We start from the raw sequence: 16,965 nt of genomic DNA on the forward strand, positions 1-16,965 counted from the left end.
TTACTTTATTTAACCTACCTGTAATTTTATAAAATGTATTTTTCTTACTGTTTTCTAACTATCACCCTTTTCCAGAGCTTTCTATTCAATCACACCGTCTTCATCACAGGATTGAGTTTGCTCCGTTGTCATTGAGATGGATCTGCTGGGGGGAAAAGGTGCGATGGATGAAATAATGGCTATTAATTTTGCATGTGATCATCCACCAGCATCACAAACTGATAAAGATTGATATGGTTGAAAGCTCAGGGAAAGCTACTAAGTGGACCTTGAGTATGAACTACTACCAAAGACAAGAATGAACTTACATGCTTGATATAAATCTTTACACACATTAATTTACACAGTATTCTGTAACATTAAACATATACAAATTAAATGACATTTATTTTGTAAAAATCATTTCTGAAAATGAAATGTCATTTTTATGTAAAGGTGACTTTAATGTATGGGACATGACAATGCAGTACAGTACAGCATCAAACATATTGTATGTATGATAGGGACAAAGCATAAATTAATAGTTTATTTACATTAATCGATTAATCTCAAAATGACATCCATCATAGTCTACCTACCTCTGAATTACCAGTGCATCACTATATATATGAATAAACTGTCCACGTGTCAGTGTTTAATATTGCTAGGACATTTTTCCAGTCTAGCTACAGGTTTTCTTCAACTAATTCATTTTCTGATTGAAAACTGTTCAATTATTTCTGCTGTGTTATTGTGTAATAATGTTAATGAAACTAAATGAATGCAGTCATGCAGAAAGATCTTTTGAAATCTAGAGGTCTTTAAAGACCAAAGCCTGTTTGTGAATATCATTGTGAAGGTAGAGATGTGACAGATCAGTTTTCATTCATGAATAATACTCAGTCACCTATACAGGGCTGTAGCCAGGATTTTAAAAATACTCCCCAGCAGGACCTTTCAAAAGTCTTGTTTTTGTCCTATACATTTTAGAATAACATTCATCATATTTGATGTATGTTTTAGCTCCCTACATCATAAAATGTTCACTGCCAGGTTCTCTATGGTATCCCAGTGGACAAATCTATATCCACTTGATGTACATTGTTGATTAACTTTTTTTCCTGCACCCAAACAGTACAAAATGTACATGTATGTAATGGTAAAATAAGTCCCCAAATGTCTATGAGCTGTTCCCACAGTGGTATCAAAGACCCCCCCCCCCCCCCCCCCTGCCTCCATAAAAAGATGATTAAAACCCACTACACTCACAAGACTATCTTGTCATATTTGACACAAATTAATTGCTTCTCTAATTAAATATTGTAAGTAATTGCTTCTTAATGTAATAAATAATGATATGTCATGCCTGGTAATATAATATGGTATTGTACTATATTATGATGTATTGTTAAAATCTTGATGAATTTGGCTACATATAATTAATTATGACTGTTACGAATCATGTAATAGCTTAGAAATTACATGTGCACTTAGCTGATGGTAAGTTGTTTTTATTTTATTTTCCATAAGCTAATAATAATAATAATAATAATAATGATAATAATAGGCAGTGTGAGCTATTGGTGTTAGATGGAGTCTATTGCAGTCAAATGTGATGGCTGTAACACTGACACTCATTCATCTGATTTGAGCTCAGCTCATTTAAATCTTGCTCCGTGACGTAACTTTCACGTTTATTTATTTATTATTATTCTTTTTTTTTAAATTATGTATTCGTGTATTTATTTATATTTAATTATTTGCGTATATTGTTCATTTATTTATATAATTGTTCAATATTTGTTTTATGTATTTGTTATATATTTGTTTTTTAATACTTTATTTTTTTTATTATATTTATGTATTAGTTTTATTATTTATTTATGTGTTTATTTATTTATTTGCTCGCTCTTTTTTATTTATTTATATATATTCGCAGCGACATCGAGGCTTCATGTTTCTGGTGGTGCTAACATGAGCGGCTGGGTGCCGTACAGTCACCAGGGGGCATGCACATAGTAATAATAATAATAATGCATTTCAGGAAAGCCTGCTACGACGAGCCTCCATCGTTTCCAGCAACCCCTGTATGAACGCCAGCGCGGCCGCGGTGTGATGGAGATGTGCGTTTAGGTTCATGTGTCCGGCGGGACTGCCCCTGGCTTTTTTTTTTCTTGGGGAAGATCATATTGGAGCATATTGTTTGCAGGACGTTGTTCCTCCTGCAGCCCCCCCAGTCTATCCCGACGTAGTTGTGAATTGAACATGGCGACTGTACCAGTATATTGCATCTGCAGATTACCTTACGACGTGACCCAGTTTATGATCGAGTGCGATGCTTGCAAGGACTGGTTCCACGGCAGGTAAGGCCACATTGTTCACCGTGCTGTGTGTTTTTTTGTGGCGGGGTTTTTGCATCTGTGGAAAACAAACAAAAATGGCGAGGTCTCGGTGCGTTTGACAGCTTTGTGGCTCTCCGTCGCCCGTCTACATCTGAAGAGAGGCCGCTCGGAGAAGAAGAAGAAGGCGGAGTTAAATATAGCCGGACCGGGGTTGTGACATTTTTTCGCGAATAACACTAAAACCGAATCTTCTTTTTAAACATGTTTGTGGAGTGGTTTCTGTGTGGGCTTCGTCAATGACTTGTATTGAACGGTCATTTAACATCCCGCATAGCCTCTAACTAACCCGCTTACCGCTGAAATGAACGGCGGCAGCGGGGGGAAGCCTCGGCACACTCGCCGCTCATTTCTCTCTTATTCCCCCTTCTTTGTAGCCGCTGCGTGGCTGCTATTTTACCTATATTGTCAGTAAATGTCTTGGCGTTGTAACCGTTCTCGTAGATTTCACCGGCTGTTTCTTTTTTTTTTACACGGCGCGGTTGAAAATCACGACCCCGAGTCTGAGAGTCTGAGATCAGCCTTCCTGCCAGGCAGCAGCTATGGCTGACAATAGCTCGTGCTGGATGTCCTTAAGCTTTAGCACGGGGGGGAAAGAATACAGTTATTACCATTCAGTGAGCTGCTGTCGTATCATACATGGAGCTATAACGGTTAGCTAATGGCTGTTTTGTTCAACTGGGATTAAACGTAGACGTTATCGTCCACTGGCTCTCATCACATTCCCCCGCCGTACATAAGCCGTAATGATCTCCACCAAATCCCCGTTATCATCATGTTACATTTCCCCTCCTGTTATCATCACCTTATATTTCCTGTTAGCATCTCGTTACATTTCCCTCCTTTTATCACCATGTTACTTGTCTATCCTGTTGTTATCATCGCGTTATATTTCCCTCCTTGTTATCACCATCATCATCACGCTATATTTCCCTCCTGTTTAATGTTCATGTTAATATTTCCCTGCTGTTGTGGAGAGTTGTCTTTGGCATGTTTCACGCTGTTCGGCCGCACTCTGGATGTCTTTTTTTTTTTAGGACAGATCATTTTTGTTAATCGTGTTTCGTTTTGGTGAACAAGCCCTTCTGAGCAGCCAACAGTATTTACGCGCCTGAACATTAACCCTTTAATGCTCCCCCCCACCCCCCCCCCCCTCCCTTGGCTGCCTGGCTTGTATGGAGCCTCATCACATTATGTAGTGCTGAATTAAATGCTAAGGGGGATAAGCCATGACCTCTAGTCACGCTCTAGCCTCAGTATATATAGAATGACCTCTCTTGCTCTCTAACATCAGCTTGATCCTCCTTATGTGACATACAGTAAATTCTCTTTTAGATTTATGCTCCCTTTTAAAAACTGAGACACTGTGTTGTATAAACAAATGTACGTTAAAGTGGATTTGCTCATAAGTCCCTGCTTATAATAAAATCCAATCATTCAGGGTCCTGAGCTGGACCACCATAAAAGGATTTATTGGGTAATTTAAATTAAATTACAAATCCCATAGGAGCAAGTGAAGTGAGACTCGGTGTGAAATTTGACGTCAAAATGAGCTGATAAAGAAATTGCGGATAAATAACAGCATTATTATAGCTGCGTGTAATATGAATGCACCAACATTATATTATGTTCTTATAGGAACAATATCTGTCATATTTAATACAGAAATAGTCAGCTCACAGTCTGTTGTGGTACTGGTAGTCCTATATTCTGTTTGCTTAATAATGATCATTTACATTGTGTCATAGTGGCAACATGAACAAACATGAAAAGTGAGAATTGAACTTCAGGTTATCCTTCCTATGGTGTGAAGTACCTGAGATCAGCTATCCTCAGCTGTTATGAGCTGGAGGTATATTTGTCTAGGAGGTGGCACTTTATTGTACACAATTATCTGTAATACACACTCAGGTGGCAAGAGGAAGTAATTACTAGAAAATAAATAGTCAAGCCATAAAAATACCAGGTGGATATTTGATGTGTTGTATGGAACCAGAGCGGGCGTGTATATGATTAGATTAACTAGCTGTAAAGTAAAACAAAGATATTTTGGGAAATATGATGATTCGCTATCATAGAGAGTCAGATGGGAACACTGGTATCACTTTCTGTGTTAGATAGTTCTCACACGTGTCTATCAAAACAGAGGGGGGGGGGGGGGGGGCACTTCACCCAGCTGTGTCATAACTGAAAAACTACACTTTACCTTGTATCTCACAACATGATCGCTAGCAGGCTATAGTCACCAGCACATCCAAGAGTCACCTTGGCCTTGTTCGAGCGTGCAGGAAAGGGCTTCTGAGACGCGGCCTGCAGTTATTGTGCCCAGCTGTTGTTGATCAGGAAATAGTTCAAATGCTAACTTTTCCTAAAACCACAATATCTTGTTTTTACTGTACATTTCTGTTTTCCAATGTTTGAATGAACAAGGCCCAACATGGCTGAAAGTTAGTAGTAGGCAAATAATGGCATGTGAACCATCTAAAATATTTTGCCCCATAATGAAGCTGAAGTTTTTCCTCTAATAGATGACAACAAATCTCTTACACAACTCCATAAATCTACAGAAGATAATGATGTAAACACAAAGCTCATCTAAATTCTAATGAATATGACATCGTAACATCTTATAAACTTACTAAATGAATAAAAATGGCAGTTAAACATCATTTGGCCAATATGAGCAGAACAGACTTTTGTTAGTGACAGCACTTTGAAGTGATGAACAGGCCTGCTGTTTATTGTGTGGATAAGTTATCAATTGCATTTCTATTCTCGTAGTGTAACACAGAGGATATGTTCATGTTTATGAGTCATTTTTTGCCAGATGAGCTGCTGTCACTCTCTTAGCCCCCTCTCCCTGAGGGAATTATGACAGTGGCTCTCTGATACAACCAACGGCAGACTGTTTTATAAGCCAGTTTTATTATTTTAATGATATAAAGTGATAAAGACACAACATATAATAACTACACGTCTCTGACAACCCTCTTCTGTAGAAGCCAGCAGCTGTTTTCAGCAAACATGCTACATTTACTATATGCTAAAGCCTCAGTTAGGGGCTAAGCTAGCTGGTGAAGGAAGTCAAACATGAAGTAGCTAAATACATAATTGTTTTCTCAGAGGTGGAATCCAAACCCGAGCTAAAAGGAGAGTTACCATTGGACTTACCATAATACTTATATTAAAACTTATGATAATAATAATAATAGTAATGCAGCTAGTAGTTTATTCCTGCTTTTCAGTTTATGCTAGGCTAAACTGAATAAGCAATTAGCTGACATGATATATAGCTAAGCTATATAGCATCTAAAGACACATAATGTATTCTCAGAGGTCTATACCAAAATAGAGCTAAAGGAAGAGTGAATTTTGGACTTATAATAATACTTATAACTCATGATAAGAATGCAGCTAGTAGTTTCTTCCTGCTTTTCTATGTCAAGCTAGGCTAAACCGAATTAGCAATGAGCTGACATGATTATATGCTACATAGAGATAAAGAAACAAAATATAATAAAAACATGTTTTTGTACAACTCTCTTCTATAGAGGCTAGCAGCTGTTTTCAGCAAACATGCTGTATTTACTGTATGCTAGCAGCCCAGCACAACATTCAATTAGGGGCTAAGCTAGCTAGTGAAGGAAGTCAAACAGATAGCAGCTAAATACAGATAGTTGTTTTCTCACAGGTGGAGACCAAACTAAAGCTACAAGGAGAGTGAATATTGTATTTATGGGTCAATGACGTATAAGGATTTTCAACAATTCAATTTTAAATAATAAAAACAAGCATATCTAATGCAGTAGTTCAAACATTCAGAATGTTGTGTACCTGACAATTCATATTACAATTTGAAAATGATTTTAGTGGGGGTTTTTCAAGATTAATTGGCACTGGCCTGAAAAAAAAGTCATTTGGTGCGACCATGATTCATCTTGAAATGTCTTATATAAATAAAAGATCATCATTTACAAAGATTTTTAAAAAATGCAAATACTTTGTTTCCAAACACTTTATATTACTGAAAACTTGTAAAAAAAAGATGTGAAGCGTGTTAAGTAAATTAATTTATTTCAAGATGAATCGTGGTCGCACCACATGACTCTTTTTTAAAGGCCAGTGCCAATTAATCTTGAAAAACCCACTAAAATCACTTAATTTCAAATGTATAATATGGATCTTCAGGTACACAACATTCTGAATGTTTGAACTACTGCATTAGATATGCTTGTTTTTATTATTCTACAATTGAGTTGTTCTAAATCCTTATACGTCATTGACCCTTATAATAATACTTATAACTTGTAATAATAATAATGTAGCCAGTAGTTTCTTCCTGCTTTTCAGTATTAAGCTAGGCTAAACTGAATTAGCAAATGACATGATTATCTACTACATAGCAAGTATTTTCTGTACTGAAAGATCTTTACTTCAACTGAACCTGCTGCTTATCAACTTGATCAAAAGGAACTAGTGGTCAGTCAAGAGTGACGTGTTCCTTTTTAAATCAGTCGTTCTGTTTTTTGAGCTTTTTTTAACGACATTCAGTAACCGGTCCCAGGAGTGAAAGCAGGTCTTTCCACTGAATTTCGTCTAAATATCTTACATGCCCTACAGCAGTCTGCTTTGTGTTAGGCTGCATTCACTGTCACTTATTGTTATAAAAAAGGATGAAAGAATTTGCCCTTTCCACCAGGTAATGTCATATCATGTCCAAGTACACTTTCAAACAGTTGGATATGTCTGAAAGTGTATTTACTACTTTACGTGTATGTATTCAGACATAGTAGACTGCAACTTTGTCTACTAATATTTGATTGACTCCAGACCTTTTATTGTGCTCTACCTGCTATGCTATAGTGAATGAACTATAAATAAATAAATGCGTGACAGCAAAAAATTGCAGTTAAGAATTTGGAAATATGAAATTAGAAAAGAGTACCACAGGAAACGGAGAGACAGCAATGATGACTTACAGTATAATGTGCGTGCTGGAAAAACCTTATATTAGCTGTAGTTTCTCATTGATTAACTTTGTTATGAAGTTTCAACTTCTAATATCAATTGCTGTTGTAGATGATGGTGACTTATATGATGAGTAATAAACCACAGGAACTTGTTCCGCCTTTTTAGAAAGAGATGAAAGAAACCCCCAGTGAGAGATTACTTTGAGTTACAGAAGCTAGTAGACCAGAAGCTAGCACAGAAGTGACCTCAGCACTTTAGCTCTCTGTGTTTTCACTGTTTAAAGCTGTCGTGGCCAAATGTGATAGCAAAGAGATGAGTTACATCTTCAGCAGACACAAAACAAGATTACCATCCTATTGAAGGTGTGTTTCTAACCAGCAGACTAGCGGAATTTCATTATTTACATTTATTTTTATGTCTGCTTAGGTCCCTAGCAGAAACATTGGGATTGTCTCATCGACTGTGTAAGAGACAGTCTCCATTGTCAGAGTCCATTGTATAAGTACCATTGTCCAAGTTTGTTTTGTAGTGCAGCATCTTCTTCAGTGGAATAGACTCATTACTGCTTCCTATGGCTGATTGGGGAAAACACATACTGCAACTATTGTTGGCTCTTGTAATTTAGAACTGCAGACACAATGGTAATTCTCACACAAGTGACATCCAAATAGTGGACAGTGATAAATGTGTCATAAAACCAAAGCAATGCAAAGCAATGAGCTAAAAAGGGCCAAAAAGCTCTGTGGAGTTGGATGAATATTGTCTGTGGATTTGTCACTATTAGATGCCATCATTGCATTGTGGATTAGGTTTATCCACCAGCAATGGGAGAAGAGAGTCACAGGAAATATTAAACATGTCCTCCACTTTGACCTGTGTTAGGCTGTCACTGCCACCATGTAGGACAAGGGAGAGTCCTATAGGCTGTATACTACAGCCTTGATTAGGTCAGAATTCTGATGCTTTCTCCTATCTAAACTACCAAGTCTTTTTCATTCTTTCATCACTAGAAGACAAAAGTCCCTCACTCTCATTGTGTTCAATACATTAACACAATCATTTTTAGAGCAGGTACCCTGGTCGACCAAACAGTGAGGGTACCTGTGAAACAAAATTCCGTCACATACCTCCAACTACTTCTTAAATATCAATGTATTATTAAAACTCCAGCAGTTTTCTCTTGCAGGCCCACTTACTGTTTGTGAAATCCTACTTCCTTTGCAGTACTATTCAAAAAGACAACAATAACTGCCAGGGACCAAAATAAAACTTGAAAGATGAATAAAGAGCTGTGACAGACTCATTGAATTGGCTCAAATAGAAGAGTCGTTTACAGTGTTTTACTGATTTTTACTGGAGTATACCCTATAGAAGCAGATAGATTGATTTAAATATATTTTTATCTAATATTTATATTCCTTAATGTTATCCTCATGCAACCAAACGTTACTGCTGTAATATGTTAAATTAAGAAAAATGTAATTTCAACCATTTTTAATAAGATGAAGGGAGACTCATACACTTGCTCAATGAAGAGCAATGTTGGTAGCATATAACTGCAAAAGGGGTTTGATATAAACGTTGTAACTGAATACAGTGTGGGTGCCCCTTTCTCTTTTTAGTACATGGCTTTTTCACCAATGCACCTGTCACAAAGACTACTCAAGTGTGCAAGAGTGTTTTTAATAAAAAACAAACCCCTATAAATTCTTTGATTTTTATTAATTAAACTGAAACTAAAACAATAAGCCCTAATTACATCACCATTACTTATGTAATACTAAGCACAAGTCAATGTGGAGACACAAATCTTGAACCTTGAACAAGCCGAATCCACAACACGTTGATATCTCCAAGAGGAACTGTTAATATATACACTGCCGGCTATAAATGCAGATGTGTGTCAAGGAGAGAAAACATGACGTTTTCACTTTCACTTCTGGCACTCAGTGGACACTTGTTGTCATTGTTAAGGATGATGTATCACTTTTTATTGGCCTTGAATGATCACAATCACTGGGCACAGCATCCATTTTTCTAAAAATAAAACATAAACGGAGATGCACATTTATTTTATCTCACACATTTATATTAATTAATTAATTTGGTTGATCATATCAAAGATTATCGTGGTACAACGTCAGCCCACAGGGACACTTCCTGTTGCAAAAAGCTTCATGCTGTACTTGGTTCTAGATGTAATATATCTACACAGCCGTTTCTCGCCATTTTCTATTTGTTTCCAGTCAGTGACTCACATCTATAGAATATCCTGGCGACATATAGACAGTGTACACAGATGCGTATTTGTATAAAATACTACCATCACACATAAGGCAACATTTGGCATAGACACTGAGTGATGAAATATAAATAGTTTGCACAACCACATATAATTAGGAGATTACATGTAATCTATCCATAATACAAATAACATGCTGGCATACTAAATCAACTACACATTGTACCTCTCCTTTTGGTTGTTCCTGTTTGTCAAAAGTTACTTATGAATCTGTCTTGACTTGAAGTCCACAAAGCAGTGGATTAGCTCCAGACGAGAGAGGGGGGCGGGAGGGGGGGGGGGGGGGGGGGGGGGGGGGCGGTAATGTGCAGACAATGTGCAATAATTACATAAATTGCTGCCTTAAACCATAAAAACTAAATAGCTCATATGTAGGCAACTTTCTTCAAATTTGCTGTTATTATTGTATATAATTGCATCTTTATTATTATGCTAACATTAGGCTGTTGTGTAATTAATTATTATGCTATTGAGAGACAAAGGCAAAATTGGACTTCAAGGTATTTCCTTTTAATTGAAATAAATTGGATTCAAAAACGCCTTCAAAGTGAAATCGGTTGCTCGTGGAAAGAAAACAGAAATAAGGCCTTTGTCACTGTAGACCTTTACATGAAGTCTTAAATAATTAACGACATTGCTTCTGTTGCCTCAGGATTAACATGAATAAAAAGAAAGGCCTAGCATTAAATACAGCTGTCACTTCACTTTCAGTATGCATTGATCAAACACTACATAAACAACCATATTCAATCGAAGCAAAAACAATTCATTACAATTGTGCCTGTCGTCTAAGCCTTAACGCATACTAGCATACCTGGACCTTTGACTGGTATAGGCATATTAGTGCTTTAGGTTGTGTGAAAGAAAGACCAGGATGTCCACGGTCTTTGGCAACAGGGAGTTTCCCAATTTGCTTACAATAAATCCAGCTCTCAAAAAAAAAGTGCTCTGAAGGGGTTCAAGTGGAAGGAATGTAAAGAAAATGCTACTGCAACCAGCTGTAGATAATGGCCTGCATATCGTTTTTGTCTTCTAGTTCCTCTTTGCAGTGACAGTCAGCTTCCCTGCTAGATGCCTCTCCATCGTTATCCATGGAAAAGAGGAGCTCCATTTCTCACTCTTGTCAGTTTTAGCCTTCTATTTTCTCACAAAGGCACAGTGTTTCCTGGCTCCAGTGTTTTCATTAACCGTTCAAATCCTTCCCTTTCACAATATTGATAGGACTCATGTCTATAGCGATGAATGAGACTATGATTTGCTTCCTGTTATTTGTAATGGGCTTCTTCATCATTGAATCAAGTGTTTTTTGTGAGTTGCCAGTAGTTGATGTGGATGACACACAAAATAACAGATGACAGTTAGCCATGCTTGATTATGTTAACATAGTTTGTTTTGGAAGTCATATCCACATCAGCCATAATTGAAATAAATGTGTGTTTGTACAACTGAGAAGCTACATTTTCAGGTGAATTGACAAACTTGTAGACTTTTTGGACCTCGTGCCAAACTATCCCAATGCTGTGGTGTTGCATTGGGCGCACAAAGGATTCATGGGTAGATAAGAGCTAGTATTCAATAGATAAATAGGTAGATACGTTTTCTGAAAGTTCTATATGAGAAGAACTGATGAATGGTGAGTCATATTGATTAATGTTGATTTTGCCATCAATTACCATGGTAACGATTGATTCTTTGAAGCATTCAGGTCAGCTTTACCTGCCAGCAATGACAAAAGTCAAAATTTGTCAGCTGCCTCAACGGTATTGATCCTGACCTTGTAATCGGTTAGCATAGACATATCTAATGTATCTGCTGTTTATGACTAGCAACAAATACATTCTCTGACACGTCTGATAGGTTTTACGTTGAAGCAGTATTGTTCTTTTACTAACCACAGTATACTGTATGTGATATTGTGCACAGTAGCTGACATTACCTGATGTGTACAAGGTAACAAGTTGTTACATATTACTGCTAAGTGTCTTTGCATGCTAGCTACAGTAGTTAATTAGCTATTTGTTAGCACTACTAAATAACAAACTACTATACAGTGACTGAAGAGCTAAAGAGTATTATGATGTTGAAATCTCATTCATTTATTCATTTTTTGTTCTATTTCTTTTCTCCTCTTGCGTAATGAGCTAATATTAGCCAACTTTCAAAATGTAGCACAGATAATTTGTTGTAGGGATTTTATATTTAATATTTACTCATTTATAAATGCTATGAAACCAGGACAGGACTAACATATATATTACATTTAACCAAACATTAAGGTGTGACAATGGAAGTTGCTGAGCTAGCATCGGCACTTGCAGGCTAACTGTGCTAACTGTTTGGCTGTTTGAGCTATTGCACACTATTATTTGATACAGCACCACTGGCTGTGAGTTTAAAAGAACTTACTGGTCTTGTCTTTCTACCGGCAAGTCATTGTGAACACAGTTGGGTGTAAGCTTTGATGGGCCAGCAGCAAAAGAAAATCTATCTAGTAATATAGTATGTAATATTATATAATATGTGGCTTTCAGAATCTTGATACAGGTAATGTTTGTATTTTGTAGAGAGGTAGCTACCAGTCTTTACTGAGCCCTGAGGATTACATTTAAATTACAGTTATAGTATTGGATTATGTAACACCTTAAAGCTACAATTATAGGTCTTTTTGTTTGGCCATTTTTGGTCAGAACTCCATAATAAGCTAACAAATCACACACATTTAATATAAGTATGACCTTGTACAGTTGATATGACTAATGTGTTAGCAAAGCGTTGGCTGTTTGCACATTCAGCAGGACGTATAATTCCCTGTTACCTCTGTTTTTGTCTCAACAGCAGAGAAAATATCGGAATCTTTAGCCGTTGTTCACCAGCTAGTCACTAACGTCTGCTGTTGTTGCTAGGCAGGTAGTGTAGAGTGGGTTTTTCAGAGCTTTATTTGCTGAAAAGAGCTTCCTACAACTACTGGCATTGAAGCAGGTGAGAGCAAACTAAAACATTGAAATTGCAGTATGTCAAACTAAAAGAGTAAGTTAAAAGACACTAATGCGCTCTATAGATCTAATGGGAAGTGAGCTGGCGATAACTCTTTGTGATTTCATGACCGCTTTTACGTTGCACATTGTCAACATGAAACTATTAATAGCGCAGTATTATTGGAGGTTAAAGAACACTAAAGTTTCAGGGTATTTAACAAGCTAGTTAGTGTTGTACTAAAAATCATTTTGGTTTTGTTTGTTGTGTTGTCCATTTACCACTTCTCTAACTTTTTTACAGTACCAGTAGTCCAGTTACCAAGGCTACCAAAAACCTTCACCTTGACCCTCACCACTTGTATCGTAGCAGTCCTTCTACAGTCTTCCATATAGTATCATTTGTTGTTTTTTGTATCTCTGTCAGTGTTATTTTTAGTGTTATAGTGTTTTATAATGAACACACTGATCCACAGATACTGTATGTGGTTGCACGCAAGCCTTCTGAAGCCAAAACACTGTCTGTTTTTACATCTGTGGTGGTAATTGAGGGTATTATGCTCTACTTGCTTGGTCAAGGCATGTTTTCCCTATTTGTATACACAGTTGGTATCACACAGACTGGAATATTTGTTTGATGATGTTTATACTCAGTCATATTTCATTGCATTTATTATTTATCAGTATTCATTCTTAACTAAGTTTGACCAGAAAGCAAAAAACCTGGGACTGAATTATTTAATTGATTAGCAGTATTTTCTAAGCGCTTTAATCTAGGAAGTAATTGAGATGCTCAGGTGTGTAATTTTGTCCTTTATTTTTGGTTAGATTAGGCATCTGTGATTCATTGGGTAGTTAACTGTGGACAAGCAGGAGTTACAGTACAGCAAGGTGCTGGACTGTTTTGTGTATGAAAATAGAATCAACTGTACATGAATATATACTGTATGTGTTGGCAGTAGAGGTATGTTATGTAATAAGCCAGGGGTATCATATACCATCATAGGTACATACAGTAGATACATGCACAACAGATAACAGAAAAGCAGGAGAGGCTGAGAAATCCTTTAGTAATTGTCAAGCTCCAAACCTGCTGGATCCTACACTTCCCATAATGCAACTGACCTGTGTCTTGTGCTGGCAAGCTAACTGAGACGCCCCCAGGCTGTAACAGGTTGTGGTGTTGAAACCCAAGCTGGGATGACCCTGATGACTTCCCTAGGTTATAAATGATTGGAGGAAAATTATAATAATCAGTTTAAATGAATAATTTTCAGTGTATTGAACAAGCTGTGTTTTGTACCACAGTGTATGTAAAATACACTGCCTGCCTGTCTTCTCATCTAATCAATTTTAAAATAATGTCTAAGAGTATTTTGGATTCAACACCATAGATCCAAAAATTGTGAATGAAATTTAAAAGTCAAGTACAGTAGTGGAGGCGGAAGAATGAGGGTGGGGATGCAGTTGAATTAATGTGAACAGATTATTATGTTACTACTCATTTGTTTGAATTAGATTTGTTTGAATGTGGCGGTGATAGTCTTACAGCGAACTGCATCTACACATCCCTAAACTGTGTTAAAGACTGTATGACCATCCTTGTACATTTAGATCTTAATAACATAGCAGAGATAGGTATAGCTTACATTTCTATGTGTTATGACATAAATTGTTGCACGATGATTTATCAGTCTCTGCAGAGGAGTAGTCATTTCTCCTGCACCATGCACAGGTTGAAGTCGGTTTCACAACTGCTCAAAGAAGACGTTGCACTGCATCTCATAACAAGGTGGAAGAACTCAGATGTGGTCAAACTTAGTATACTCATAGAATCAATTTATGAAGACAACAAAGTAATCAGATCGTATGTTGTGTGTTAAGTCTCAAACAAAAATGTGTTAGCAGAATTCTGGAAAGACTATAATTGACTCTTAAATTGGTGAAAACTTATCTTAACTCTGTACTGTGACATTTAATGGTAGAACACCTGTAGAACACAATACATCTTAACTTTAACACAGGTGCTGCTACCTTAAAATTCTTCATTAGTTCTCTCATAAAACAAAAATCTTTCAATAAGAATGTCTTAACATCTGCGCCTGTCTTCACATTACACGTTTCTTACGGATTTTAGGAGCCACTGAGTGAAGGATGTCATCAACAGGCATTTCCACTATGTCCGCGCACACACACCCCCACCCACTCTTGTGTTTGCCTTCAGTGAAAGCAAGTAGGTTGTGTAGTAACGCTGCCGTGGAGTTCCCTGGGGGGAAAAAAATAAAACATTCTGGGAAACTCCCAGTTCATTGAGTTTGGGAGCAGCGGCTCCAAATGGGAGGAATTTGCTTGTGCAGGAAAGCATGACAGCTGCTGTTTGTAAGAGTGGGACGAGCCGAGCGTTCACTGTCAGCGTGTCCAACAAGGCACACGCATTGTTTTCACATCAGTCTGCTTGATTGTTTTTGTGTTCTTATCACATGTTCACAGCTGGGTTTTTTTTTTGTTTTTTCATTGTTTTGCTTTTTTTTTCACATCACCACCTAAATCATACACGTGTCTCTTTCTCTTTGTCCTCTCTGCTGATATCTCCCATGCAATAGTCATTAGTACAAAAGGAGACATTGCTCAATAGCACATTCAAGTCACACAACATTTGAAAAATAAACAGCGGCGGAACATTTTTTTCATTTTTCCTTTTTGTCGCTACAGATTAGGAATTGTAGAAATCATTACAGCGTGAAAAATACAAACTGTGTTAATTCAACCAGCACTTCTTTTCACAGCAGTGGCATTACAAACCCTGAGTGTGTGGAGTGGTATTTATAGTCTGCTGTCTGTTGTACGTCTTGTGCTGTCCTCCACTGTCCCTTTGTTCTGTACTGTATGCCCTTTAGCTGTCTCTTAGTATGGACTGTGAATCATTTTAAAGGACCAGTTCCAGTGTTTTTTGCACACTACATTGACAAACTTTTAAATTGCACCAGTCTATGCTTGGTTGTAGATTTTTTAAATGCGTTTTATCTTCAAGACAGACACTGTTTTTTAATCATGTCACCCCGGTAGAGAACATTTAATTCATAGATAGAGCTGCTGCAGTGAAGGAATTTCCCCTGCAGTGATTCAGGGTGGCTCAACAGCTCGGTATGTGGTCTATGCTTCATTAGCGCCCTTTTTTTTTGTTTTTTGTGAAAATCAAATAATCTTAGTCTGATTATGTGTTAGCAGAATGGAGCAGCAGTACCTGAAAAACATGGAAAACACTTAATATCATGTTGAGGTGGGAACAACACTGACCCACATCCAAGTTCCCTTAAAAACCTGGGATTTATGAATGGAGTCTGGCTGAAAGCAACTTAAACTTGTATGACTGGTGGAAAACCGCTACACAGAAGACCTGCGAGGGTTTAAACATGTAACTGAGACAAAATATTAAGGGTGCAAGATGCTGTACACGGCGGGCAGGATCCTCCTGAGCCGCCAAACTGGACCCGAGGAGCTGCTGACCATTCAGTACACACACATTGAAGTATAATACAAGAAAGGCCTCATGAATAAAAGATGAAGATAGTGTGGTTGTAGCTGTTGCTTGTCATCCACAGTGACTGGCTTGTATAGAGCGTTATTGCGATATTGCAGTTATTGCAACAACCCTATTCATAGAGATATTTGATGGGGTGTTTTAATAAGTAATTAAGAACGTATTACCTGACTCATCATTTTGTAACTGACCAAAATAAAAGCAGATATGATGTCACTGAGATTACAGATAAAGAAGCTCAGTCAAAGTTTCAAGTCTCTTTCTGGAAGTTCCACTTTTATACTGCAGTCATATAGACCAGAGGAGCATTCCTGTACATTAAAAAGTGTTGTTGTGTCGTTTCAGCTGTGTTGAGGTGGATGAAGATGACGCTCCAGATATCGATATATATCACTGTCCAAACTGCGAGAAGACCCACGGAAAATCCACATGTAAGTAGTGGCCTAACGCTGACCTTTGTAATATCACTCACGCCTTCTACGTGCTGTTTATATGCTGACTCATATTTAGTCTCTACACCAATTCACATTCATAAATTCCCCATTAGTCATTAATAAATGTTTGATTAATCCTTAATGAAGCTGTCAGAGAGCAAATGCAGTGTGTTCTATTTATTTATGGTAAAAAAAAAATCATTATATTATGGTCTAGGAGAACATTTTATATGTTTGAATGGTGATTTTTGAATTTTGTAATGAACAAAATTGGGCATTTGCATATATAAAAATGTGTATCAGCTGCACACACACACAATAAATAATTTCCATTTTTGTATATTTAGGTCACATTAGGAAAAGTTTA

At 37.2% G+C, this 16,965-nt stretch overlaps 1 protein-coding gene across 3 annotated transcripts in view; it reads left to right on the forward strand.

Moving 5' to 3' along the window:
- Positions 1 to 2,186: 2,186 nt before the first annotated feature.
- The window catches only part of phf2 (PHD finger protein 2), a 38,581-nt gene continuing 23,802 nt past the window's right edge, over positions 2,187 to 16,965 (forward strand). For all 3 annotated transcript variants that reach the window (XM_062443295.1, XM_062443302.1, XM_062443311.1), the window contains exons 1-2: positions 2,187 to 2,342; positions 16,510 to 16,595. In XM_062443295.1, coding sequence (XP_062299279.1) covers positions 2,245 to 2,342; positions 16,510 to 16,595 — 184 coding nt within the window. In that variant the 5' untranslated portion in view covers positions 2,187 to 2,244. The remainder of the gene's footprint in view (positions 2,343 to 16,509; positions 16,596 to 16,965) is intronic.

Source organism: Scomber scombrus, chromosome 3, assembly GCF_963691925.1.
Source record: "Scomber scombrus chromosome 3, fScoSco1.1, whole genome shotgun sequence".
NCBI classification, from domain to species: Eukaryota; Metazoa; Chordata; class Actinopteri; order Scombriformes; family Scombridae; genus Scomber; species Scomber scombrus.